Source organism: Terrapene carolina, unplaced genomic scaffold (genome assembly GCF_002925995.2).
Source record: "Terrapene carolina triunguis isolate 2854851 unplaced genomic scaffold, T_m_triunguis-2.0 Scaffold58, whole genome shotgun sequence".
Classification (NCBI taxonomy): Eukaryota; Metazoa; Chordata; order Testudines; family Emydidae; genus Terrapene; species Terrapene triunguis.
The window spans coordinates 55,492,107-55,515,336 of record NW_020664409.1 but is presented as its reverse complement, the minus strand read 5'-3'; the positions used below and the strand labels follow the sequence as shown (position 1 = coordinate 55,515,336).

At 43.4% G+C, this 23,230-nt stretch overlaps 1 protein-coding gene across 1 annotated transcript; it reads right to left on the bottom strand.

The window, feature by feature from the left end:
* Positions 1-1,036: 1,036 nt before the first annotated feature.
* MCMDC2 (minichromosome maintenance domain containing 2) lies at positions 1,037-18,163 on the bottom strand. Its single transcript, XM_026662423.2, has 11 exons — positions 17,183-18,163; positions 16,951-17,081; positions 16,798-16,857; positions 16,247-16,442; positions 14,524-14,646; positions 14,277-14,384; positions 12,024-12,152; positions 5,464-5,701; positions 2,974-3,179; positions 1,762-1,928; positions 1,037-1,316 (listed from the first exon to the last, which is right to left on the bottom strand). Exons 1-11 carry the CDS (start codon positions 17,280-17,282, stop codon positions 1,104-1,106), a joined length of 1,671 nt encoding a protein of 556 aa, XP_026518208.1. The 5' UTR covers positions 17,283-18,163; the 3' UTR covers positions 1,037-1,103.
* Between the last annotated feature and the right edge of the window lie 5,067 nt (positions 18,164-23,230).

Below are 23,230 nucleotides of genomic sequence, written 5' to 3'. Positions count from 1 at the left end.
GGTGAGGTCACTGGAAATGAACTTGCTTGTACCAGATCTGAATTTGGATGATGTTCCAGGGTTAAACTTCTAAAACCCAATTTCTATCCCCTTGAATGCAAATAATAGTTAACCAAAAATTGATTTAAAAATAGTTCCCCATATTGTTGGTCACTATCTTGAGAAACCTGTTGCTGATTTCGTTGTACTGGACAGTCAGATTATCTCTAGTTTAAATTTTAAGTACTAGCTGTCAGCCAGACAGTGGCCGGTTGAACTTATTTACTGAGCATCTGCTATTGCTGGAACTTGTACTGCTATCACGAGAATCTCTGACTGAACAACAAAGGAGCTGTGTACCTCCTGATGCCAGTGATATGTCAATAGTGTTTAAAAATTAGTGTAGAACTCCCAAAAAGCAACCTGGTACATAGAAGATACAAAATGAAGTTGCTTGTCAGCATATCCATTACTTTTTGAAAGATGCTATTTTTCCCGCTAATAGACATTTTCTTAATCTGATTTAGGGTGAAATCAGATTAATTGCAATTAAAGTTTTACGTTTTGAAGTGCCTTGAGTGGTGGAGGAACATGAATATTGTATTAGTATCAAATGTGCATCAGGTCATTATGGAGTTGGACCATGTTCAATTCAATAAGTATATTGTCCATCCTGCACAATTAGGCTGCTGTGAATTTTAATAAGTCAGCCTTTTTTGTTTTCCATTTTTAAAAAAGTATTAAATGGTCACTAGTGTTTTGCTTATACTCCACTAATATATACCTGCATTCTCCTTCCTGGAAGAGGTACACACATTCCCGTGCCCTCAGAAAGTGGTTCTTCTGGAAATAACATGATTAAATCTTTTGTTGTAGTATTAAGTCCTGAGGTGGTGCTTTGTGGAATGGATACAAAGAGGGTGCTATCCCCACTAGATAAATTTTCAGAAAACACCCACTAATTTATAGATGGGAAATTGATTTTATCAGTGAAAATAATGGCAAAACTCATATTGACTTCAGTGAGACCACAAGGGGGCATGGAATAGTGAATATCTGCATGGCTGGAAGTATACAAGTCATCTCAGGAAAACCACATCATGCCAAGTAATAGTGTTAAATTATCAAATACAATTTTGTTCTGAACTATAGCTAGTTACCTCTTCATAATCTTGTGTTCTGAACTGCTGGGAGATGGTATAAGGTACTTCTTCTGGATCAATGGCTTTTTTCATGATGTGATCCAAAAGAGGAAGAGCTAGTTGGCAAGATAATTCATTGCAGTGTATCAAAAGCCCAAAAGCATCTATAAGGTTAGCTGCCATTGATCTCAAATCCTAAACAGAATAAAACCCAAAGCAATATGACTGAAAAGCTCAACCGCTTATTTTTCAAATAGAAAAAAATCAATTTACTTCTGATTATACTGTAGAGAAAATGACAGGCTCTAGCCCTCTCTCATAGGTGTGCAAGTGCAAAGGTATTTTGAGTGAAATTACTATTGTGGGGGGAAAATAGGGTAGTCCAATGTCACACATGCGCACACTCTACAATCCTGTTTGTTCAGAGGCTGTAGGAGCAACATAAAACCCTTGAATAAACAAAGGCTTCATGTTTAGAAAAGCTTGTCTATTTTTAGAGGATATGGGCTTTAAAGTGACTTCACTGTGGCTTGTGCAGAGATGTCACCTCTTTGTGCTGGTCTCCATTGTTTTACATGTAGAATTGTCTACATCTCCAGACTTGTTACATAACTTTGCCATAACAAAGTATATGTCTTACCAACTTGCCAATTAGAGTATTATCCTTTTGTACATATTTTTTGGACGACAAATCCTCATCTACAAAAGTCCAGAAACTGGTCTGAACTGGAAGGATAACTTGCTGGTCAACATCTTCTCCATACTTCTTTCCAGGAATAAATACTGTAGTGGTTCTGCTCTCCAGCACTATCAGGTCAAACAATACATGTTACTTAAATTAAACTACTGTAATGTAACATTAAATCTCCAATCCTAGTTATAGGGTCTGAGGATAATTCCAATTACATACTGCACTTAGTTTTTATGGAAAAGTCAGGATCTCTTCAAAGTAACTGATGCAAAAATGTACAAGTAATCATAATGCATTTAGTGCAGGGGGGTGGAGAAAATGCTTGTGCATGCAAGAACCTTTGTACTCTCCAGCTAAAGATTTTCATATCCCTGTGGAAAGAATATGCCATCTAGTCCTCTTTGCAAAAACTTTCACTTACATAAAACCAATTCAGTTAGCTAGGTGTATACAAGACCGTGTAACGCTGCAGGCTATTGATAAACTAACTAGCGCTAAGATGCCACCCTTGGTCTGTACGTAAATTAAAACACAGAGAGGGTTATGTTGTTTTGCTTTGTTTAAACTACTATAGCTGTGATACAGACAAAGGAGTGCTCCATCTTCAAAAACAGGCTTTCTCTCAAAAACAGGCTTTCTCTCTAAAACTTGCCACGCCATGCTAAAATGTGCTTGCATGAACTCCTAAATATAATTTGAGGGCTCTTTATTGCCAGGACTTGTATCCTGCATAAGCTAGTTTTCTATAATTTAAGTAGTTAATGTAGAAGGTACCTCTTCTGCCCTAGTAAGTCTGTGATCCTATCATGCCTTGCTTTAAGATCCATTCATGTAAAAATCTCACTACTCTTCCCCAGTACTGTTAATATCCACTCACTTTTCTCCCTATCTATGGCATATATGAGGTTTTCTGATGACAGAGGTGGTCATTTTCTCAGCAGTTAGTGAGAAATTATAACATCCCTGTCAAGAGTGCATGAGAGTAGGGTTGCAGTTAGGATTTAAAGGCCCCTGGACAAATTGTAGAAACTAGCTTCCTCGAGGCCTGGTGGTCCTATCTCTCCCAGTGTCGAGGCCTGGCTCTACTTGTCTCTCCTCTAGCACTGATTTCTCCCCTCTTCTGATTGCTCAGTGTATGCAAAGTGGCTTTGTACTGGTTACCTGACTGCAGAAGTTCAAGTTTATCCTTTTTATGTGACAACAAATCTCCTATGAAGCAGATACCACCTTTGGCCAGCAGAGCACTGCACGCCTGAATGCTAGCAGTTCCAGTTCCATGCTTATCTTTGGACACAGTAGGAAAAATATCATTAGATGCTGGGTGCCGTATGCCACGGGCTACAAGACAAACACTGTAATTCAAAAGCCTAGGATAAAAATAATTGTTAGCAATTTGCAACACCTGCAAAAAATGTAGTTAAATTATTTTCCTTTTACAAAAACTAATTGTATTTATAAAATCGGTATTAAAAGCACACACATTGGAACTTCATTTGAATAAGGTAGAGCACTTAAAGAAAAGAAAAGAAAATCATTTTATAGGAGTATAAAATATTTCTGAATACTAAGATAAAACCCAGGGTTTCTTATACACAACCACAAAAGGGGCAGTATTGAAATAGTTGCTCCTATTTATCTTTAATAGTTTCCTTCTAGTAGCACTAACTACATGAAGAAGCATAACTTCCAGCTGTATTCTAATTTAATATTCTTAAATTGGTCTAGCATACAAGGCAAAATTCTGAATTGGGTCAGAGGAGAGATTGAATTATCTTCCCACATTGCTAGTGCCTGATTCTGCCCCATTGAAGGCAATAGAAGTTTTACCATTGACTTTAAAGAGTGCAGGATCAAGCCTCTACTAACCATTGCCTCATGTATGGTGACCGGGGACAGGTGTGTGGATTTACACAGTAGTGGACCCAAAGACTGAGGCATGGGTGCAGGGCCCTCCCCTACTGAGCTGTGTTCTAGGGCATGCAGAGTAGTCAGCCCAAACATTGCCTCCCACATGCAGTGGAACCACATTGATTCTATTGCTCATGCTTGCAAATGGTGGAGGTGGGCTTTGTCCCAGTATTAATAAATGACATGGTGTGGCAGCCATGCCAGGCAAAACTCAGCATAATAAAGCATGAGAGATAGGAGAGGCTAAGAAGGATGGTCCAGTGGTTAGAGTATTGGTTGGAGACCCAGGTTCAAATTCGTGCTCTGCCAAAAATTTCCTGTGTGACTTTGGACAAGTCACTTAACACCCTGATTTTTAAAGGTATTTAGGCACCTAAATAAGTTTAGCAATCTAGTTCTTAGTCTCTCTGTGCCTCAATTCTCCAACTGCAAAATGGGGATAATAGTACTTCTTTACCTCACAGGAGTGTTGTGAGGATTAAAGGCATTTAAATATTGGGCGATGCTTAGATATTACAGTAAAAGGGACCATATAAGTATCTGAGATGAGATTTGTAAGGTACTTTGTTATTTTATATATATATATATATATATATATATATTTTATAAGTTACTGTAATTAGTAAAGGCCCGAGGGGGAGATTGAGGTGTGGGCTCTGGCCAGACAGCGTTTACCTCAGGCAGCTCCTGGCCAGTGGCGCAGCGGTGCTAAGGCACAGCTCTGCTCTGCACAGCTCCTGGGACCAGGCACCATGTCTGGACCCTAGGTGGCGGCATGGCCAGCCAGCTCTGCACGGTGCGCACTGCCCACACCTGAAGGTGCTGCCCCCACAGCTCCTATTGGCCACAGTTCCCTGCCAATGGGAGCTGCGGAGGCGGCGCTCGGGGCGGGGGCAGCATGCGGAGCTTCCCTGATCACATCTGCTCCCAGGGGCTGCAGGGATATGCCCGTCGCTTCCAGGAGCCATGTGGAGCCAGGGCAGGCAGGGAGCTTGCCTTATCCCCGCCAACCAGGTCAGCGCTGCTGATTGGAGCCGCCAGGGTCCCTTTTCGACCGCCTGTTCTGGTCAAAAACTGGACACCTGGCAACCCTAATCCAAACAACACAGTGATAAAAATACCAGCAGCCATTTGGACCTTGTTAATCACTGATGGAGCTGAACTGGAGGTCACAACAGTGTGACATTTTTGAGAAAATAGCTAGTTTAGAAAAAACTAAAGTGCTATATCAGAGTGACTTAAGGCTTGAGAGGGGCAAATCTTTGCTTTTATAGCCACAGAATGTAGTCCTTTCAATGGCAACTTCAGAAGGACTATAGTTAGGCCTCTGCTAAACAGGTAGGTGTTAGAAATTCGGCAAGTTAATTAGAAGATTGATCATTAAATGCTTTACTCATTAAAAGCAAAGCCTTAAATTTCACCATAGACATAAGCAGCAGTCAGTTAATGCCACTAGATTGCACATGCCCCACATGACCATCACATAGTTTGCTTCCCTCTTAGCAGTATAATAATGAAGACCTTGCACACAAATGACAAAGGAAAGGAGAGTTCAGAAATCAAAAATGTAAAACCTTTATTTTAAAAAAAAGTTATTTTGCTGAGTAAAACCCCAGGATACACTTTGAAGTGTGAACTCTGTTTTCCTTTTGAGAAAATATCAAACCTCTCTATATAAAAACGTGGCAAATCTTTTATTTAAAGTCAAATGTACTTGTAAAAAAAATACAGGTGTCAATTTACCTATCTGCTATTAGGGTGTCACTGGTCACAATCAAAAGATCCAGGTAATCTGCTGTCTCTCTCTCTCTGTCACATGTCTGGACTAGACTCAACAGTATGGACAGTTTAAGAGTATTGTAAGTGCCTGGTGGGACAACTTGAGAAGCAAAGATGTTGGCAAGTATGGCTGTAAACCTCCAACATGAACTTGAAGTCCAGGAGAGCAGATACTTAAAATTCTCACTGATACCAGAAGTATCTAATATAAACAAAGGATATCTTAATCAACACTTTTAAACAGAGCAATTCATATAATTAAAACAAATCAGCATTAGGTAGATCCTATTATCAGAAAAAATAATTAAAAACAAGTATGTTTGTAATTTATTTTAGGGTAACAAAAATTCAGACTGTGAACAGCTTAAAATGTTAGTTTTACTATTATTAAACAGGTAAAGGACACTGTGTCCACTAATACATATTGAGTAAGAGTGTGAGTACATGAATTGAAATTGTATGGCCATCTAAGATACAATCTAAATATACCTGTGACAGACTGACAATATTTGCATCATCCTGGACAAACTTTATGGAATTAAGGTAAACTTTATTGAATTAAGTTAAATCTTACTGAGTTAGGATTGATACCTTTGGGGGCCATTGTATTAAAAATGCAATTCTGTATGTGTTATTGTGGAATTGTATGTAACTCCTCTAGGAGGAGGGAGAGGTAATATAATTCCTTCCATTATTAGGCCCTGTGAAGCTACCCTCTGGTTAGTTCCTCATATAGTAGTTCAAACTGGATTCTCCAGGGACCAACAGAAAAAGAAAAGATTTTTGGTTAAATAGCCTGGTTTTAAACAGGCTCAGTGCCTTCTTCCAGATCCAGCAAACAGACAGGCCCCAATCCTTAGGGGAGGATTGGAAGGACGCAGCCTACTGAGGCCCCGTAAGACTGTGCTTGTTCTGAGCTAAAGCTGTGATGAACTTGAAACCATAAGGAAACCCCTTTGGTGAGGTATTGAAGGACTGCCTCTGCCAGAGAGCATGTTAGGGATGAAGTGACCTCTAGTAAGCTTATTAGAATGCATATAGGTTCTTTTATTGTTTTTAATATGTTTTCTCTGTAATGCCTTTTATCTTAATAAAATAGACTTACTAAGGCCTGGTCTACACTAGGCTTTTATGTCGACTTTAGCGCCGTTATATCGAATTAACCCTGCACCCGTCCACACCAGGAAGCCATTTAGTTCGACAGAAAGCTCTCTTTAAATCGATTTCTGTAATCCTCCCCAACGAGAGGAGTAGCGCTAAATTCGACATGGCCATATCGAATTAGGCTAGGTGTGGATGGAAATCGACGGTAATAGCTCCGGGAGCTATCCCACAGTGCACCACTCTCTTGACGCTCTGGACAGCAGTCCGAGCTCGGATGCTCTGACCAGCCACACCCCCGGGAAAATTTGAATTCATTTTCATTTTCCTGTCAGGGCAGTTTGAATCTCAGTTCCTCTTTGGACATCGAGGGGAGCTCAGCAGCAGTGGCAACTATGCAGAGCTCTCCAGCAGAGATGGCCGTGCAATCCAATAGAAAGAGGGCCCCAGCATGGACTGATCGGGAAGTCTTGGATCTCATCGCAGTGTGGGGCGATGAGTCCGTGCTTTCAGAGCTGCGCTCCAAAAGAAGGAATGCTAAGATCTACGAGAAGATCTCTAAAGCCATGGCAGAGAGAGGATACAGCCGGGATGCAACGCAGTGCCGCGTGAAAATCAAGGAGCTGAGACAAGGCTACCAAAAAACCAAAGAGGCTAACGGACGCTCCGGATCCCAGCCCCACACATCCCGTTTCTACGAGGCACTGCATTCCATCCTGGGAGCGGCCGCCACCACTACCCCACCCCTGACCGTGGACTCCGAGGATGGGATCATGTCGGACATGACAGCGGACGGGGAAGATGAAGAAGGAGATGAGGAGGACGAGGCAGTCGACAGCGCTGGCACCGCTGATTTCCCCGACAGCCAGGAGCTCTTCATCACCCTTACCGAGATCCCCTACCAACCGTCCCCATCCCTTACCCCGGACACAGAATCAGGGGACGGATCAAGCAGTAAGTGCTGTAAACATGTAAACATTTATTTAAAACAGAACGGTAATATTTATACTATTAACAATGTATATTTATAAAAGTGCTGTAAACTAGTAAAAAAATAATCAGGTACAAAACAGGAATATTTACAAAGGTAACAAATGGGTTTTGCATGATTTCTCTGTCTTAGGCTCTTCTCAATTTAGTCCCAAGTATTTTAAAAAAATTTCACAATGTCCGTTACTACATGATTCCCAGGCCCAAGACGCTCCACTCCAAAGTCTCAGTGCACCTACGCGAAAATCCGGTCAATGTGGCCGGGGATCGACGAGAAATCCTCGTAGGAGAACTCCTCGTAGGTCTCGTGGAGGTAGAGCTCAAGCCTGTTGATCAGGTTCCGGGGTAGGGCGATCTTAGTGGGCCCTCCGTGGTAGCAGACATGTCCCCTCCATGCCACAATCAGGTACTCGGGGATCATGGCCCGACATAGCATGGCGGCATACGGCCCCGGTTTCTGCATGCTTTCCCGCAGCATGCGTTCTCTCTGGGTGTCCGGGATCCTCAGGAGGGTGATGTCGCTCATGACGCCCTGCTTTGAATTAGGGAGGGGACTGTTAGTATTGGGACTGCTTTACAGCCACGCGGTGGAGGGAGAGGGGCAGCATACAGGGATCTTTCCCTGGGACAGCCGCGAGGGGGTGGGACAGGGGCAGAGTTGATGCTGTCCTGATTGCTGGCAGCAGAGACTGGCATTGCTTTCAATGTGAAAGGAGGCCAGTGCTACTGCTGGAGTTTTAAGCAGCCACAAGTCTGCGGCTTACCATTATTGCCCGCTCCAGAAGTTCAGGTCTCCAGCCACAGTTCTCTGAACACTCCAAGACCTCCGCAAGTCCACAGGCACTGAAGGCGACGGCCGAAAATTCGACCTTGTCCTGAGTGCGCATGTGAGAGGTTCAGTGCATGGTCTTGTTCACAGAGAAAGACTAGGTTCTTTGTATACAATTTCATTTATCTGTCTCAGGAATTCACTCCCTTTTTAAAATTCACACAGACACATCTGCGACTGTCTCCCAACCCAGCCTGTCAGCACACTCCCAGAGGCTAGCGCAGATTAGGCGGAGGAAGAAGAAGACGCGTGAAGACATGTTCACAGAACTAATGGGCTGCTCCCGAGCCCAGGCAGCCCAGCAGACACAGTGGAGGGAGAACTTGTCACAAATGCACCGAGCAGTCATGGAACGGGAGGAGAGGTGGCGTCAGGAGGACCAACAGGCTACTGAAAAGCTGCTTGGACTAATGAGGGAGCAAACGGACACGCTCCGGCGCCTTGTGGATGTTCTGCAAGACCGGAGGCAGGAGGACAGAGCCCCGCTGCAGTCTATCTGTAACCGCCCTCACCCGCCACCAAGTCCCACACCACCCTCACCCAAAGTCCAAAGAAGGAGGGGCGGCAAGGGCCGTTAAAACTTTCAATCAACCCCTGCAGACTGCTCTAGCAGTAGAAGGCTGACATTCCCCAAAATTTCATAAGTCCTTTCCTACCCACCTCACACAAGCCCCCGTCCAAGTTTCACCCCCCACGTTTCATCTCTGGTTCGCAATAAAATGTTTGTTTCTGTTCATTACTGTTTCAGTCAGGTTCTTTTGAGGGAGAGTCTGTCTGGAGGGGGGGAAGGGGCTTGGTAATTGGACAGGACAGTCACCTTTAGCAGGGTACAGAGGCGGTGTCAGGTCCAGCATCAGGACACATACACAGTGCAGTCACTGGTTACCCTGGTCAGTCTGGGAGGTGTTTTTCATGTTTTGGGGGGGGGGTTGCTCTGTGACTTTGTGGCGGGGGAGGGCAGTTACAGATCTTATGCAGCGGTCCTTATCCTGGCTCACAGATCCACGCAGCAGGGGATCTGTAACCCTACCCCCCCTGCCAGAAAGTCACATAGCCGACACATACACACAGTCCCCCCCAGGAGTGCTGGCAGGCTCCATTGAAATAACCAGTCCACCAGTGCGGAGCCTGTCATTCCGGGAGTTTAGAAGTATCATTTGCATCAGAACACTAAACCCGCCCCCCGCCACAGTCTGCGTCCCCGGTTTAAAATATTCCCGCGAAAACAGCAATACAGACAACGGTGTTCATTAAAAAATCGAAATGATTTTATTTTTTGGGAAGGGGAAGGGGGTGAAGGTTGTATGTAACTGGAGAGGATAGTCAAAATGGACTGGGTAAAGAAACGGGGGCAGGTTCAGCTTTTCTGTCCACAAACTGAAAAGTCACTGGTTGCCCTGCTCACTCAGGAACCTAGCTTTCAAAGCCTCCCGGATGCACAGGGCGTCCCGCTGGGATCTTCTAATGGCCCGGCTGTCTGGCTGGACGTAATCAGCAGCCAGGCTATTTGCCTCTAGCTCCCACCCCGCCATAAAGGTCTCCCCCTTGCTCTCACACAGATTGTGGAGCACACAGCAAGCTGCAATAACGATGGGGATATTGGTTTCACTGAGATCACAGCGAGTGAGTAAGCTTCTCCATCTCCCTTTGAGACGGCCAAAAGCACACTCCACCACCATTCTGCACTTGCTCAGACGGTAGTTGAACAGTTCTTTTTCTGTGTCCAGGGCGCCAGTATAGGGCTTCATGAGCCAGGGCATTAGCGGGTAGGCTGGGTCCCCGAGGATGACTGTAGGCATCTCCACATCCCCAAGAGTTATTTTGTGGTCTGGGAAGTAAATACCTTCCTGCAGCCGTCTAAACAGACCAGAGTTCCTGAACACGCGAGCGTCATGAACCTTGCCCGGCCATCCGACGTAGATGTTTGTAAACCGTCCCCGATGGTCCACCAGTGCTTGCAGCACCATTGAAAAGTAGCCCTTTCTATTGATGTACTGGCTGGCCTGGTGGTCCGGTCCCAGGATAGGGATGTGAGTCCCATCGATAGCCCCACCGCAGTTTGGGAATCCCATCGCGGCAAAGCCATCTATGATGACCTGCGCGTTTCCCAGGGTCACTACCTTTGGGAGCAGTACCTTGACGATTGCCTTGGCTACTTGCATGACAACAACCCCCACGGTAGATTTGCCCACACCAAAGTGGTTCGCGACTGACCGGTAGCTGTCCGGCGTTGCAAGCTTCCAGAGGGCTATGGCCACTCGCTTCTGGACAGTGAGGGCTGCTCGCATGCGGGTGTCCTTGCGCTTCAGGGCAGGGGACAGCAACTCACAAAGTTCGAGGAAAGTCCCCTTCCGCATGCGAAAGTTTCGCAGCCACTGGGATTCATCCCAGACCTGAAGCACTATACGGTCCCACCAGTCCGTGCTTGTTTCCCGGGCCCAGAATCGCCGTTCAACAAAATCCACATGCCCCATTGCCACCGTGATGTCCTGGGCGCTGGGGCTCGTGGTTTCTGACAGCTCTGTGCCACTCTCCGACTTCAGGCTCTCACGGCGGTGCCGTAGCCTCCTCGCCCGATTTCTCTGCATCTGCCTCAGGGAAAGGTGTATGATAAGCTGCGAGGTGTTGAGAACGGCCACAAGTGCAGCGATGGTCGCAGCGTGATCCATGATCGCAGTGCTGTGGCGTCCGCGCTGTCACTGACCAGAAAAGTGCGCGAACTGATTTCCCGCCGGCGCTTTCATGGAGGGAGGGAGGGCGTTAGTGACGGACGGATGACGACAAATTTTTTTTACCCAGAAGGCATTGGCGGCTCGACCCAGAATTCCGATGGGCAGCGGGGACTGCGGGAACTGTGGGATAGCTGCCCACAGTGCACCGCTTCCAATATCGACGCTCGCCCCGTTAGTGTGGACTCACAAAGTCGAATTACTGTCCTTAGTGTGTCCTTAGTGTGGACACACACGTTCGACTTTGCAATATCGATTCCACATATTCGATTTAAGTAAAATCGAATTACCCTCGTAGTGTAGACATACCCTTAGAAAGAACTGTGTGGTAACTTACAACTGTGGGCAGTCACACTGTTAACCATCTCTGAAGAGAAAGCAAGCAGATGTGATTGGGCAGCCTGTCTCTGATGGGAATAACACAGTGAAGGCAGAGGACTGTGCAGCCTGGAAATACCCATTAGAAGGTAGTGAGACAAAGGTCTCCAACCAAGAAAAGCCACAGCTGGAGACTGGAAGCCTGAGGCAAAATCCAGTTGCAGTTGCCATTGGTCTGAACTGAAACAATACCCTCTAATGAAAAGCAGAGCTTAGAAATAAGATGATAGTGGAAAAGCACATCAATAAATAATGTTCTGCACTTTCCTAAATAGAAAAGTGGACAATAGTATTGTGTGTGTTTCTTGGGTGACAGCAATATCATGGCAAAAAACCAATTGGGACAAGCCCATACTCAAGATTACTGGAGTGAAAGTACCAAAGTGGCTTCCAAACCTGGATCCCCATGTACTAGCAGACTGCACTAACTGCCAAGCCTTTGATCTAATAAAAATATCTATTTTTAGTAATTTTAATTTACTATACAGCTGTCTTACCTTCTGGACTACAGAGCTGTATACTGTTGACTTCTATACAGACTGTAACTTGTGAGCAGTTTTGTATGCAGGCCGGAATTCCTATAAACCTATACCTGTTTCCTATTTTCATTTTGTTCGACAATTCGTCTAGAAAAAATAAATATACATTGGAAATATGGGGATTTATTAGAAAATCCAAAACTTTAAGATTATAAAGTATTTTTATATGTTAAACTAGTGGTTCAGATTAGAAAATATAATTTAGGGGAAGCAGCACACACAACAGTTTGATTCAATGCAGCCTTAAAGAATGGGAATAGAACTATGCATGTAGACAATTTATAACATTTTAGGGCAGCAGGTGAGGGAAGTGAGTGGGACGAGCCACTGGATGATTTTCTGTTGAGAAAATGGATAATGCAGTTAGTTTTGAATTTAAACACAAAGGAGAATGTTTGTACTCTCAGATCTCTGCTCTGAGATTTGCAGTGTTCTCATGATCATTTATTGTCAAGTAAATGTGATGGCAAAATGCCTTAGTAAAGAAGATTAGAAAGACAAGGTTGGTGAGGTAGTATCTTTTATTGGATCAACTTATGTTGGTGAGAGAGACAAGCTTTCAAGCTTACATAGAATGCTTCTTCAGAAGCAAGGACCTAGAATAAATAGATTAAAAGAAAATGCAAAAACATATTTGGAAACCTTCAAATTTCTGTTCATGCCATTCAAAACCTGTACTGTTTTTGGTAATGTTTGTAATGTAAGTTACGTGCAACCTCGTACGGGCCTGAGCTGTGAGATGCTATGTCCTGTCAGTGCCCACTGAAGCCGATGGAAATTGAGGGCACACATTACCTCACAGGATTCAGCCCAAAGGCTTTACTTTGTAATAATACACATACAACATCACTATTTAGTTGTGTTGCTTGTTATTTTGGAGTAAATGGATTAATACACAATTTTCAATAAATATAAATAGATGAATTTTATAAACATTAAATAGCAAGCACCAAAGCAGAACTAATGATTTTTCAAAAGTGGAAAAGGGTTACAATACTGCAAAAATATTTTGTCATAAAACGAGGTTAGTTTTTTGGAGCCTGTAGTTGAATTTTCACATTCCGAATACTGTATTGTTTGCAATGGAAGTTAGAAACCTCAGAAGCCAGAGATCATGAAAAAATAAGGAAAATGGCTAGATTGAGGAAGGATGTTACAAAAAATGTTAAGCCACTGCAAAACAATATAACCAGAGGAAGGAGGAAGAAACAAATTACACAGAAAGTGAGATAATGCTGAACCGGCCAAGACATTTTAATTAAGTAACTAGGGCCCTACCAAATTCGCAGTCCATTTTGGTCAATTTCACGGTCCAAGGATAGCAAACTTCATGATTTCAGCTACTTAAATCTGAAATTTCATGGTGTTGTAATTGTAGGGGTCCTGACCCAAAAAGGAGTTGTGGGGGGTCACAAGGTTATTGTATGGGGGGGGTTGCGATACTGCTACCCTTACTTCTGCGCTGCTGCAGACAGTGGTGCAACCTTCAGAGCTGGGCTCCCAGCCAGCAGCCGCCGCTCTCCATCTGTCCAGCTCTGAAGGAAGAGCTGCCACCAGCAGCAGCACAGAAGTAAGGATGACATGGTATGGCATTTGCTACCCTTACTTCTGCGCTGCTACTGGTGGAGCACTGCCTTCAGAGCTTGGCACCCGGCCAACAGCCACCACTCTCCGCCCACCAAGCTCTGAAGGCAGCACAGAAGGGTGGCAATTCCACAATCTCCCCTAAAATAACCTTGTGACCCCCACCCCCTGGTCAGGACCCCCAATTTGACAAACTCTGGTCTCCCCTGTAAAATCAGTATAGTATAGGATAAAAGCACACAAAAGACAAGATTTCATGGGGGAAGACCAGATCTCATGATCCGTGATGTGTTTTTCATGGCCATGAATTAGGAAGGGCCCTATAAATAACACATCAAAATAAATATGAATGAACCAATGTTTTGACATGTGTTGTCTTTAACTGCCTGGCTTACAACATGGGATTCCTTTTCAAATAAAAATGACATAATCAACTAAATATAAACTATCATTATTTTCACCATTTTGTCCAGAGAAATGAATATATCAGGAAACTGTAAGGATTTGTTCCAACTAAAAAGCCGTTTTACAGAATACCATTCATTTCTAAAACATTTCTGTTTAAATAGATAGATCTCATTCAGTTTTATCATTATATTAGGATAGATGAATACACAGCCTACTCACCTCTTAGGAAAACTGTAAAAGACTGAATTCTGAAATGTGGTTTGTTGTTGGAATATCCTTGGAAAGCACTCAGAGCTTTTGCATCTATCATTTCAACTAGCTGTTTATCTTACAAAATAAATGAGTGTAGAATGTTATATTTCTTAAGAATGGTACTTTACTCTTTAAAGAATAAACTAAGTAAATAAAAATGTATCAAAAGTAGAAAGATAATTTAGAACTAAAAATAAAACTACATAATTCTTACCACCAAGTACTCTAAATTTCATGTCTTCTCGCAGTGGTGAAGCACATAAACTGCATACAAAATCATTCCTCACTGTTGCAGACTCTGTAGCTCCAGGGATATGCACTCTTATATAATTAAACCCTAATAGAAAGCATTACATAGACGATATAGCCAAATATTTCTTCACATTTAGTCATAATAATTTGTAATGGACTTTACTTAAAATATATAATTGGTTTTAAATGCAGTTTATTTCAGTTTACTATATGGTAACAAGTATAAGCTCTGAAAACTTCCTGGCTCTTTAAAAATGGCACACAGCCTTCATTTTAATCCCCCAACCAGAGTGGTAGAGTGAGTAAAGCATTGAATTGAGAATCAGGAGTTCTCAAGTGTCGAATTTTTCTGTTCTTAAGATGAACAGCTTTATTGAATGTTCTATGTTTCTCTCATGACTTGAGAATCTCTGCCCCTGCCACCAAATAAAAATCAACAATTATGGTGTACTGGCCCTCCGAGCCACATACAACAATCATCAGACGTTTGAGAGCTGGGGCACACCTGCTGGGAGCTGGGACTCAGAGCTTCAACCCCACTCCTGTTGAAGCCCCAAGCCCCGGCAGGTGTGTCCTGCAGGGCTGATGCCCTGAGACCCTTCTCCCCGCTGGATAGAAGCCCCACCCCACTGCACAGCAGAGGTCCCGAGCAGCCCCCTCCCAGTCTGGTAGGCGGAGAATGGAGAGGGGGGTTTGCGAGCCACATTTAATGGTAAAAGAGCCGCATGTGGCTCGTGAGCCACAGTTTGGCAACCCCTGGGTTGTAGTTTTACCACTGGATGGCAGAATTGCTTATTACAGATTCTTAACCTCATCATGTTAGCCTGGTTTTGTGAGAAGCAGTCAGAGAGATGATATGTCCCTATGTGCTCCATTCAAAACTACATGAGGTCTCTGTGTTTATTATTATAAATATATGTCTTCTTGATTAAAAACATAATTACAATGTGTTCTAAAATGAATATTCTAACATTGGGAATTAGCTTCTCTTTTATACCTTCACAGTCACTATGATTGTGAAAAACAATTTTAGGGGTTAATCCTGCAAAAGCTTTAGCACCAGAGTAATTTTACGCAGGGGAGAATAGTCTCATAGAAATCAAAGAAGTTATTAAAGTTAACAAGTCCTAGACTGCTGTGAAGGAATCAATCCTAATCTAGTCCTGCTGTATAGGCAGGAGTCTGACACTGGCCAGGTCTTCACTAGAAACTTTTTGCTGGTATAAGAACATTGGTTAGGGTATGAGTCTTTACAACATTTTTATACAGGCAAAACCCCCTAGTGTACATAGTTAACCGGCAAAAATGTCCTTTAATCAGTAGAGCTTATTTTGTTCAGGGAACTGTTATAAGCTATATTGGCAAAAGAACTTGCCAGTATAAGATGTCTCTACTTAGGGGATGTGGGGGGGGGGGGGAGAGTTTGCCGGTATACAGGCAACCCTTTGTAGTGTAAATCTGGCCACTGACCAGATTTGACCACATCAGAAAGTTGTGATGTTCTCACTACAACAAAATGCATCCTGGATATGCAGTTCCTTTGAGTAAATTACATAAAAATCTATACAGGAAAATGCCAAGTTTGTCTAGATTTTAATGTAAATAATGAGTTCGAGTTAATGGGCTAATCAGTCAGAGAACCTTTTGAGTCTAGAACTTTTCTCATTTTACATTTTTTTTCTTACCTTCAGAAAATGGACAGGTTTCCTCAGAACAAAGGAATCTTGCTCCTTGTGTGTATTTCGTTACAGTTCCCATTGCAATCACTATTCCCTCTGACATATAAAATCTCTGAGACATGTAATCAAGTGGAAACTCACAAAGGCTGAGAATATAACTTGGCAGAGGAGGCAAGTGTGTTGGTTTCAACACTATATTAATCTCATGAGAGAAAAAGGGTTGCATTAAAACAAAAATCTTTTTTATTTGAAATGTTTAGTATAAATGACAAATACTCATGTACAAAACCCAATGTGGTCCACAGTTACAAAAACATATTCCAGGGACGTGCCAAATAAGGTGAAAATAGCTCATAGTCACATATATCCACCTTCTCATACCCAGAGTATGCATGGGTAAGAAGTTCCAACTATTTTTTTTTTAGATTGATAGGACTGTTGAATGAAAGTGAAAATTAAAACTGAAAAATTAACACCAAAAAGATCTCTAAATACAACTTAATATTGTTTGAAAATTACTTTATTTTTATCTAAGCTGGTAAAAAGTTTAAACTCACTTGGGCCTCTGTCTGTAATTGTTCAATTAATGACAGTGTTTTAATAGCTATGAAACAGACCTGTAATTAAAAAATAAAATGATTTTGCAAAGAAAAATTTGGTTTAAAACGTTGAATACATTTCTGCCTCTGTAAACATACAAATTCACTTACCGACTGAAAAATCTGTGCAGCTTTCATGGGTTTGTGCAGAATCTGATTGCCAAGAGCTGCATCCAACTCAGCAATATCAGAAGGATTTATCGAAATAATGAATCGATAGACAGCATAACTTTGCTTTGAGTCTGTAAGAGCAGAGAGTCAATATGCAAGTGTCTCAGAGCACAAAAAACTAACTTTGTTTGGTCTGTCAATATTAATAGAAGGTTTACTGAACAAACAGTACCATTATATCGTTTGCAATCGTCCACAAATTTCTGAAGGCCACCACTCCTATCAAGGTAAATAAGGGCAACCTCTTTCATTTTCAGAAGATCTGGTCTCATCTTCCAATGAAGCTCTATGCTCTCTTTTATCAAAATGTTAGAATATATTAATATAAATCATAGGTGGTGGAATTAGAGTCAGAGCTCAAGAATGCTGTAATAATAAAATAAGTAAGGATAAAACATATATAATAAAGACATCATACCTGTCAAAAGTGAAACCAGGCGCCAAGAAACTAAGCAAAGACCAATATTGCCTTCTTCTATAACATTACAAACAATGTAACTTTCAGAAATATTTTTGTCTGACTTCCCCTTCAAAATGGAAAATCCCTTGCTCACAAAGAAATACAGTATTATGTTGTTACTCTAATTTTTCTAATAATAATGTTCCAGTATTTTGAGACAATGAACTATTTTGTGACTTTTAGAACTTGGAGACCCAGAAAAGTGTGCCATTCTTTAACAAAAATTCTAAGGTTTTTGTGTAGTTTAGAGTTATACCCACCATAGGAAAAAAAAATCACACAATATTTCTGTGCATTAACTAGACAATGCCTTATGGGGAAGGGCAGTAAAACCAGTCAGTCACAAGTTTTTACACAGAGTGAAATTGCATTACATAGATTAACATTTAGATTAATGTTGTCATTTCCTTTATGTTTTCTAATTTAGGCCCTGATCCGTGCAGACGCTTATGCTAGTTTTAATTTGAGTAAAACCAATGGAAGTACTCATATGCACAAAGTTAAGTATATGCATAAGTGTTTTCAGGACTGGGATCATATTTTGTAAGCTCTTTGGGGTAGGCTGATTGCACTTTTATTTGTTTGGTCTATATTGTACATTAGGCACATCAATGTTGTTATACAAACACATTAATAAGTAATCAAAAATCATATATGTTGTCTCTTACTTTAAATTCTCCTTTCTCCAAGTATCCAGGTCCACAGATTCTTCATTGGATCTTCATGTCCCCTGCAAACTTAAGGAGGCGGAACCAGACCAGTCAGTCATCATGGACCTGGAGTTAAGCTCTGCACCAGAAGTGCCTATTTCCTATTCTCCTCTGCATCCAGATCCACAGATCCCACAGTGTGATTTTCACAGGATGCAGCACAATCAGGAAAAGTTACTTAGTCTAAACACTCATAAATATTTACAATTTTTTTAATTTAAAAAAATATATTTTTACTAAAACCTTACACATGTACACCTTCCAGCTAAATGTGGTTTAGATTGAAGATTGTTAGTCCAGTTTGTACGTCTGTCTAGTTTGCTTCCTTCTAGATCTCATCTCCACAGAAATTCATTGTGATGGAATTCACCCCTGTGTTCAAACCTCACACACTATTGTAATAATCTTTGTACAAGGAATGCCTTGTGAGGTCTCATTAGAAAACTCGTAATTTGATGATCAGTGATATCATGGTAAAATGTGTGTGGCAGCTTTATGCATTAAGTTATAAATTTCCTCTGTTTGATGTTAAAAATACATGCGCAGACTCACATATCACCAAACTGGTCAAACAGACCTGTTTTGAACAAAGTGTATGCTTGTCTTAATTGGCATTAACACAGTAAACAGCGTCATCAACCAGAAAAGGGGAAAGGAGAAAACAAAGGGAGCTCACGCAGGTGAAAAAGCCCAGCAGGGAACAGCCTTCCTCCAGTAGACTGCCTGTCTCCTGGTTCTCAGCTAGAAATGCTTTTCAAAGAGGGACTAAAACACTATAAAAAGGCAGGGCAAACACCCCAAGACACCCCTCTCTTCCCCTGCCCACTGTATTCTCTGCACCTTAGAAGGCAACGGCAACAACTGTTGGATGTTAGGGGCAGTGCTCTGACCTGAAGAGTTTGGTCAGTAATGATGCTGAAAGCATGTGTTGAGAAACTATGCTTGAATCTCATATAGTTTGTTAAATTAGGCATTAGAAAGTGTTTTATCTTTATTTTTCTTGTAATAATTTCTGATTTTTATGCCTCATTACTGGTACTCACTTAAAATATATCTCTTTGTAGTTAATAAACTTGGTTTATCTAATCCAGTGAGTTTATATGAAAATTTCTGGGTAACTCTATTTAAGGTAGTAAACCATTGTATTCCCTTAAAGGAATAAGAGATTTAATATATTTGGACTGTCCAGGAGAGAGCTTGGCAGTACAAGACATACATTTCTGGGGGGAAATTCAGGAGTTGGGAGTTTGTTGGGATCACCCTGCAGCATAACCAAGACTGGTGAGAGCCAGGGTGTGACCCAGTTACACAAATACATCTGAGAGCGACCTTCCTGCTGGTGGCTGTTTCTGAGCAGGCCAGGTTGGAGGAGGCATTGCAAGGCACTTCAGGTTACAGGGCAGGGATGACAAAGCCGCCCAACAAGTCTGGGTAGCACCCGGATATATCACATTCACCCTGTGCAGATGGCCAACACAAGACACCACTTAAGTCTTCAAAAATAGCTCTGGCCATCCACTGCAATTGAGGAAGCAGAACTGGTGGGCTTTTCAGGGGGGCAGAGCTTACTCAAGGAAGATCTGTAGTATTTGTGGGCCTAACTGCATTTTCCCTTCACATTGAGATAACTGGATGTTTATGGAGAGCTGACTGTAAGCTGGGATAAGGCAAAACTATATATTGTGTGTGTCTTGTGGGCCCGTGCAGGGGAATATGAAGTAAGGGCCTGAAGTGTTAATATGAAAAACTGTAACCGCAACATGAGGAATGATTCCATTAGAGTGTTCTCTAACTCCTGGGAATTGCTCCCACATGACCTGCAGCTGCTTTGATAAATGCTGCTCTGTTCCTTAAAACCTCAAGGAAAACTGAACACATTCCATTAAATTCAAGCAATGCACATCCAATTTAACCACACCCGCACAGCCGGACAGTAACCATGCACAGACAAATCCAGCTACCCGGAGTTTCTTTCCCCCACCCCACTGACACTACACTGCTGCAGAGAGAAGAAAATATGGGACTACTGCAGTTTAAAATACTGTTCATGTTGTTCCTAGACACACTTTGTTTGAACACTAGCTGGATACCCTGGCATGCTGAACTGTTCAGCCAGTGACACCCCCCCCCCAATTATCCTCCCGGCTGGCACCACTACCCCCCTTACCCGTTGGCACCTCTACACCCTCCCCACTACCTCCCCACCTGCTGGTACCGCTACACATCACCGCTGGCATCACTACACCCCCGCATTGACGCACTTCTCCATCTTACCTGCTAGCACTTCTACACCACCACCACTGACTCACTACCCCCCATGCCTGCTGGCACCATTACACCCCTCCCCACCGACCCACTACCCTCCCTCGCTAGCTGGCACCTCTACACTCCCCCCCCACTGACCCACTACCCCCCTTCCCCTACACTGACACACAGCCGCACTTACCCGCTGGCACCGCTACACCCCCGCCCCACACACTGGCACCCCTCCCACTCCGCCGGGCTTGGGCACCCCTGCTACAGCACTGCCATGGTACTTGCACAGCAAGCAGGTCAGGGGGCGGGGCGAGAGCTCCCACCGGGGAGGCGGGGGCAGGCGAGTGGCTGGAAGGGGGCTTCTTCGGGCGCAGCCTCAGGCGGACCGGGGAGGAGCCCTGCACCCCTCCCCCCGGCCGCTCACCCACAGACAGGCGTGGGCCTGAGGCGCCTGCCGCCTCCCTGAGCTGGGCTCCGCGAGCCTGGGAGGAGCTGGTCGGAGTCCGGGCGCAACAGCGGCCCCAAGCGGCCGACGGGCGTCGTTGCACATGAAAAGTTCCTGGCCGGCGGGTGTCGGGGGAGAGGGCCGGAGCCCAGCCTGCCTCCCTGCTCGCGCCCCTCACCACACCCGGGCACCTGCTGGGTCCCGGCAATGAGCCACCCCCACCCCGGATCCAGCACAAGACAGCCCCCCTCAGCGTGGGGCCGGCCGGCCTGCCGCAGAGCACCTATGCTGATGTGCCCTCCCGCCCCACGCAGAAAGGCGCCTGCTCTGATAAGTCCCCCCCACACACCATGATGGGGAGTTGCCCCCACACTGATGCTCCTTCCTCCCCTCCCCCCTACAGCGAAATACGTACTGACGTAGCCCAACGTGCGCCAGCCTAAAACCCTAATTCCTCCCAGTGCAGGATGCCCCCCGCCCATCCAAGGCACTCCCACCCAGGCCCAAGATTGATGCATCTACAGAGCCACATCAGCTGTGACCCTCCCCCCCCCCGCGGCTGTTCTGTCCCCCAACATAGAGGCCCCCCCATTACCCACAGACAGGGCCTAAATTCTCATAGAGTATTTCCTGAGCCCCCTATGCCTCCTCCTCCCCCACATGCTATGAAAACTAGGGGGGGGGGGCTTGAAAATATTTATCAGCGCTCCATTCGGGCCAGCTCCCGCTGAATTTAAGCCCTGCCCACAGGTATTCCCACCCGTCCTTAGACACCCAGTCCTATGTTTCATGTGCCACATGCTGTGTAACAACATTGGAGGACTCCATGTTTCTACAAACTGAACTGGCTCTTTATTAAGAAAACTAGTTACAGGGATGCTGCAACTGGAGCTTGCATTCCAGCCCCGTGCAGACTGACCTGGTGCTTCCTCCAAACTCTTCCCACCTGAACCTATGCTCCTCCTTCCAAATTTTATGCTGATTTGTTATCTTTCCTTTTAACAATTTTTTTTCCTGGACCAACCTCTACAAAAGAGCCAACTGGAGCACAGAACAATGCATGGTTGGCTGCAATGTCACTACTACCACCATCACCACCCCATGTCCCTTATTTACACCAAGGGAGATACTGTTACGAAAACTTTACAAAAAGGGTAGGTAGGCCAGCAATAGCCTTCTTTAGTAGCAGTAACGCCTAGTATTACTGCTAACAATGTCATTCTAAGTATTTTTCTTGTATACATTTGTCCTTTATCTAGGAAAATGTTAAGAAGCAAGCTACAGCAACCAACTGGATCAAATTCCCCCCCACGCCCCCATGTATATTCTTACAAAACACCCAAAACACCATACTCAAAGATGCAATTCCCTTTTCTAGGGCCAGTCTCCAAATTGGTCTCGAGTATTTGAAATTCAGATTTTCAATCAGTGAAAACTTCTTGCGAGTTAGAGGGCAGCACTCAGGCTTCTGTAAGGAGTGCACAATGGTTTGTGTGTTCTGCTAAAGCTTGCTATTTCATAAGACTTTGCACTTTATATAGTGCATTACACTTTGAATTCAGTCTATGAATTAGTTTTAAAACCTATAATGAAATCCTGGTGTAGGCAGAGTAACCTTCTGTCTTAGGTAGAGAAGTGCAAAAGCAGGAAAAATTGATTTACTATTAGGTTCAGCCATACATGATGGATACTCAGAAGACTCCTGTTCTGCAGTTACAGATTTTCTCTTTGAGACTGAACTGAGGGGCTATATAGTTTGACATTTCACCGCTTGGAAAAAATCCTTAAACTGGCACATTCCTCTTCTTGGTAAAGCAGTGATATCACACCCTATTTAAAATTAGAAAGTTTAGGATACAAATAGCCAAGGAGATAATCTTTACAAAGCCAACACCTCATGGAAAACGTTTTATTGAAAAGAGGACAATGGAGGCTGAAATTAGCAGAATTATATCCCTTTCATTCCCTCTCTCCTTTTACTACTACTTCAGTTAGCTAACAGAGGTACATGAGCAGACAGACACTTTGTGTCAATTCTTCAGTGTTTCATCAGTGTTAATCATGGTGCAGGTGACATACAAAGGATTATTGCTTCAAGTGAGAAATTCACTTTGGTTTAACCTTCTGAGAATTTTCAACAGACATAGCATTCTAGGCATATTATTATTACTTTTTACTTACAGGTGTCCTATTAGAAATGCTACTTTCCCTGATCTTCACAAGGGATTCTATTCCACTGCAACAAGATCTGTAGATTAATGTTTATCTTAATTACTTGGGTTTTGTTTTGTTAGCTATGACACACAAGTTGCATTTTTATGAGAGAAACTTCAATGCTTAATTTTTTAA